Below are 6089 nucleotides of genomic sequence, written 5' to 3'. Positions count from 1 at the left end.
CGGAGACCGTACCCCGTACTTTTGAGAGGGATGACCCTAACCTTAGTTTCCCGCTTATATTAGGGGAACAAGTTAAACGCGGGGGATATATCTAGATGTTCAGAACTGATCTTAAACCCCAACCAAGAGGATATCTAGATGTTCAGAACTGATCTTAAACCAATCAAGAATTTAAGATCAATTCTAAACATCTAGATATGTCCTCTTGGTTAGTTTAAGAATCTACTACAGTTTGTAAATATTTTATCACGTCAGTACCCGATACCTTGACAACTATAAAACTTTACTGTCACAATCATGGGTACTGATAAAACACAGTAGGGGGGTAATATTTTCCCAGGGTTACCAAGGAAAACTACAACTACAAGGAAATTATTATATTATGTGAAGGATGGAACAAAAATGACTGTTACACAGTAAGTATACGTGTTTACCTGTCTTTCTGCATGATCAGCCTGCCAGCCTGTGATATGAGAAATTAAATCTTCTGAGTAGTAGTTAGCCAAAGAAGGGGTTAAACTGGGCACTGTGTGTTTCAGCATTGCTGATGCTAGAGAACTGGTTCCTGTGCCACCAAGACTTTGTAGACTGCTCATACTAGATGTGGGACTACCTCGTCTGAAAGAAGATTTTTATAAAAAAACTGGATTATTAATGGGATCTGATAAACAAAGTGTTCTTGACATCTGTAAAACTAAAACATTTTGAACAAAACTTTTTTATTAAATAAACAAGTTTTTTTACTGAAATAATTCTTCTTTTGAACATTTCTCCATTATTACAAACCCTTAACTGATCAGTAGATAAAAAATGGTTGCTAAATATACAACATTTTCTTATTTACAAAGGGGATAGGAAAACAGGTTGTGTTCAGAAAAAGAAGAAGAAAACAAAACTGAAATGTGGGAGATCTCTGTGGTGGCATTTAACATAAAATAGTGATTTCTATAAATCTTTAAACTTACCCTAACACTAATGAACTTGCAATATAATTACAAAACATAAATCCTACATATAACTTAGTAAGAAACAATAAAACTGTCACACATATTTACCAGTCTATGACATCAAAGTAAGGAGTTGTTTACTGTAATAAAGTGTTTGGTAGCTTCCATTCCCCACATGGAATACTGTAACACTTTCTTTTAAAGGGAGGTGGGTAAATAAGTGAGAATTATGAAAAAATACAGGCTTGGATACAGTATATGGTTAACACAACACACAGGTGGAGAAGGGTATTTTAGATTAGTTTATGGTAGACAAATCTTGCTTGGAGTATTTTATTGATCCATTATCATGTTTTGCAAGTCGGCTAGATATTTTTGCTTTGGAATGCTGACTTAAAAAATCAACCTGTAATATTGCTAATGACTATGTAAACATTGCTAAGGAAGATTTAATCACTACCTATTTTTTACTGAAACTACTTTGAAAATTTTAATGAATGAAAATGTGGATACTTCCATCCAAAACTCAAAAACTCATGAATGTCAAAGTTCATCCTTCATATCATATATAACATATTTTGCCAATCTCACATTTACAGTAAGTTTAAAGGTTAATACAAATTACTACTTAAAACTTACTAGTGCTCCTATATGATTCTACAGAACAGGTAAAGTTTTTGAAGTTTTAAGTTAACATTGTAACTAACAAGATCTAATGTAGGCACAAATGTATTTGACTGTAAAAAATCAGCTTTAGATATTAAAATGTTACACAAGTGGTTTTGTCCCTCATGTACCTTACCACCCCTCCCAAGAGTTTACAAATCCCTTGTTTACATTCCTATATATTTATGATTATAATACAACTAAACCATATAATAGGAGCTATAATTCAACTCTTTTGTGACAAGGCATTTTGCATTCCAAAAACTAAAGAAATTTGACAAAAGGTCAAACATTATGTATTTAAATTATTTATTGTATATTACATATATATCATTGAAACCAGTGTGAAATACCCTTATCAAAGTACGTCTACATGGTTCCTGAGAATGAAACTAGCAGGCATACCAAGTATACAGGGTGGTCCAAAATTATCTTTCCTATTTTGAAATTTAATAATTAAATAACTAAAGAAATACAACCATGCAGTTTTCAACATCTTGTAGCTCAACTCAAATAGTTTTTACTGACATGTCAGTAGACTTCTACATGTGCACCATTAGTGGCTCTCAGTATGTCTTAACCGATATTCAATTTCTGTCCATGTTCACTGCAAAATGCCCACAGTTATAGTGGTGATGGAATCCGTTATCTTAGACTTTAGCTCCATAATGTTTGCTATAGGTGTGCAATATACGATATCCTTAACATACCCCCATACTTCTTACCTGTACTGCTATTTGTAATTACACTGCACCACAACCACAGATTTGGTCTTTGAAAGCCAAATGATGCATTGAGCCTTTTCTTACACGGTTGCCATTTTATAGGATAACACTACTCACTGGAGTGAAAAAAAAATATGGCAATAAAAACTGTTTGAGTTTGGCTACAAGATGTTGAAAACTGCATGGTTGTACTTCCTTAGTTATTTAATTATTAAATTTTAAAATAAGAAAGATAATTTTGGATCACCCTGCATTATGGTAAACAAAGGGTTAAGCTAAGTATATCTGCAGAGTATTTCAATTAAAACACATCAGATAAATCAATTCAAATAAAATTCCACTAATTGTCTTGGCTTTGTGTGTTGTATTTTAGTTGGTACCTTACTATAATATTTAATTTTTAGCAAGCTCCTAGTTTCTTTATGCCTTACCTCGAGGAATGAGAACTATAATCTGATCCAGGTGAGGCTTGACCCTTCTCTGCATCACCCTGGCCATCAACTGTGGGATGTAAAAGCTGAGAATCCGTAAGCTGTATCAAGTTATTTAAATGGGAGTTGTGGCTAGTCTGCTGTAACTGACTGGTGGAAGAGAATCCTTTCTGCAAGACAGATTCAGCTTGGCTACCTGATCCTGATGCATGAGGTGACCGACTTAGACTACCTGCTGTACATGTTAAGATAAACACACCAAACTGTTGAACATATAACATCCACAGAAAAATACCTAGAACTAACACTGAATTAACAGTAATAAATCTCTCAACTTTGACAAGTCACTGCACTAGTTGGAGATATTAATATCAACAATAAACACGTACATTTTGACAAGTCATTGCACTAGTTGAAGATGTTAACCCTTTATCAACTCCACCCATACACTTACGCCAAGTACGGTAATGGAAAAAACCCTTCCATGGATGATAAAGGGTTAATATCAACAATAAACACATGTACACTTTGACAGGTCACTGCACTAGCTGAAGATATTAATATCAACAACAAACATGTGTACACTTTAATGGGTTACTGCAGTAGTTCATAATATTAATATCAACAACAAACACGTGTACACTTTAACAGGTTACTGCACTAGTTCATGATATTAATATCAACAATAAACACATGTACACTTTGACAGGTCATTGCACTAGCTGAAGATATTAATATCAACAACAAACACGTGTACACTTTAATGGGTTACTGCACTAGTTCATGATATTAATATCAACAACAAACATGTGTACACTTTAACAGGTTACTGCACTAGTTCACGATATTAATATCAACAATAAACATGCGTACACTTTAAAAGATTACTGCACTAGTTGAAGATATTAATATCAACAATAAACACCTGTATAATTTAGTGATCAATCTAAATACCTGTATGTGCTAGACTAGTCACTTGTTTTGTTAACTGCAAGGCTTGCTGAATGGTCCTTAGAGCTGGAAAAGATAAAAGTCTTTACATGTGGTAAGTATTCCGGGTTAAAATATCCAGTTCACATCCATTTCCTAGCTGTCAAGTCACATTTATCTATCAATACATCTGAGTTAATGAAAGTAAAAAAATTACATACAAACATATTCTTGTTCATAAAGAAAACTTGTATAATCTCAATACTGAAATGCCAAGAACATTATTTTATTGTTATTTTTCAAAATACAACTGATGGATATGTCAATATTTTATAATAAAAAGCTAATTATTAAGAAACGAGGAAATAAAGTATTTGAGCCCAGAATTAATGCAATTTTCAACTCCTTAAAAACAATTTCAGGTTGCCTTGTCTCACAGCACTTAGTTGCAGGTACAAATAGTAAAAGCAAATTTTATTCATGAACACTACCTGTTCTCAAAGTAACTGTTAACAGCCTTCAAGTTTTAAAGAGATCAAGCCATGTTCTCTGACACAACAGTTACATTCTAATATTAATATGATATTTGGAATTAGTTAATTCCTGCTACATATCTAAGATTATAAATAAATATAGTATTATGAAAAATTTCAAACCAAGTAATTTAGTGAGATGTGGAACAACATGAGTTAAAGTTTTACATGACACATGTGAACATTACCTTTTAGCAAGTAGAATAAACAAGTTTTAGTGTAAAAAATATTTAAGCAAACCAAGTTCTTTATAGTAGTGTATCTGAACAGTAAAATCCAAGATTTGACTTCTGTAGAACTGGTTAGTAACACTCAAGTAAGTTAAGCCTTTCCCAACTGATGGGTGTTCGGGTTACTCAGATTACACATTCACAAATCCACTTTAAAAATGTCATTAAAATATATAATACTATAATTGTTTAAAAAATATTGGAGAATTAATACTTTAGTATTATATGATGTTTATCGTATAAACATATTTCATTAAATAATAATTCTAAATCTTCTTTATTTCTGTCATATTTCTAATTGTCTAAACCATATCGTTCTTCTAGATTTTTCTTAATGGTTCCTAAGCTTTATTTATTCTTCCAAACCAAATTTTAGTTTTTTCCACACAGTTTAACATTTATATTATGTTTCTATGCTTTCTGTTTGTCCAACTGTGAATATATTGTGTGGACTCAGGTTTATTGCATTGCCCAGAATGGTCTTCATAACTTTATCATTTCTCAGCATTAGAAGTACACCTTATAGCTCTAGGCTTTAGTGTTGTGTGATATGTATTCCAATATTGCCGAGTGCTTTCGAAAATGGTGAGGTTGGGTTTAGCCAATGATTATGTTAGAGGTGCCGACATTTGAAAATATGAAACAGTACCAGACCACAAACCTTGGCCAAATTCTTCAGATGCTTTGATCGCCACAATGCCGTTCATTTATAAAACTTCACTGTTACACTACCTTTGTACATTTTCAAAAACCACAAAAGTAAGCTAAGTTCAAATAATACCTGCTTTCTGATTTTCCTAAGTAGAGTTTGAACATTAATATGTTTACCTCTGCTCGTGTGGGTGAGAACTCCTTGTCTAGGTTAAATTAAAGATGCAATACCAGTGATGAAGATATGGCACTTCAGTCTTTTTTTTCAGAATGTTATTTCTACCTCTGTTATGAGAAACTTTCAAATCTAATTGGCATGGTTGATAGTAAATACAATATTCTGATTTGTTCGATTTTGTAATTACTAGGAGCTTAGCATTGTTTTCTTTCTTACACTCTGATACCACTTGGGTTTATTTTGTAATTACTGGAAGCTTAGTGCTGTTTTCTTTCTTACACTCTAATACCACTTGGGTTTATTTTGTAATTACTAGAAGCTTAGTGCTGTTTTCTTTCTTACACTCTAATACCACTTGGGTTTATTTTATAATTACTAGGAGCTTAGTGCTGTTTTCTTTCTTACACTCTTATTGCTCCTAGTAATTACAAAATAAACCCAAGTGGTTAGTGCTGTTTTCTTTCTTACACTCTAATACCACTTGGGTTTATTTTGTAATTACTAGGAGCTTAGCACTGTTTTCTTTCTTACACTCTAATAGCTCCTAGTAATTACAAAATAAACCCAAGTGGTTAGCACTGTTTTCTTTCTTATACTCTAATACCACTTGGGTTTATTTTGTAGTTACTAGAAGCTTAGCGCTGTTTTCTTTCTTACACTCTAATACCACTTGGGTTTACTTTGTAGTTACTAGAAGCTTAGCGCTGTTTTCTTTCTTACATTCTGATACCACTTGGGTTTATTTTGTAATTACTAGGAGCTTAGTGCTTGCTGTTTCATTCTTACGCTCTGATACCA

At 32.7% G+C, this 6089-nt stretch overlaps 1 protein-coding gene across 1 annotated transcript in view; it reads right to left on the bottom strand.

The window, feature by feature from the left end:
- Positions 1 to 6089, bottom strand: part of LOC106471879 (WW domain-containing adapter protein with coiled-coil homolog) — a gene marked incomplete at its 3' end in the record, with an annotated part of 27695 nt that overhangs the window by 1657 nt on the left and 19949 nt on the right. Inside the window, exons 9-11 of the mRNA XM_013932504.1 lie at positions 3724 to 3786; positions 2770 to 3004; positions 435 to 618 (exon numbers count right to left, since the gene is read on the bottom strand). Of these exons, the coding sequence (XP_013787958.1) occupies positions 435 to 618; positions 2770 to 3004; positions 3724 to 3786 (482 nt within the window). The remainder of the gene's footprint in view (positions 1 to 434; positions 619 to 2769; positions 3005 to 3723; positions 3787 to 6089) is intronic.

Source organism: Limulus polyphemus, unplaced genomic scaffold (assembly GCF_000517525.1).
Source record: "Limulus polyphemus unplaced genomic scaffold, Limulus_polyphemus-2.1.2 Scaffold4933, whole genome shotgun sequence".
In the NCBI taxonomy this organism is placed as follows: domain Eukaryota; kingdom Metazoa; phylum Arthropoda; class Merostomata; order Xiphosura; family Limulidae; genus Limulus; species Limulus polyphemus.
Note: the sequence above shows the minus strand (reverse complement) of the source record. Positions and strands in the feature narration are given on the sequence as shown.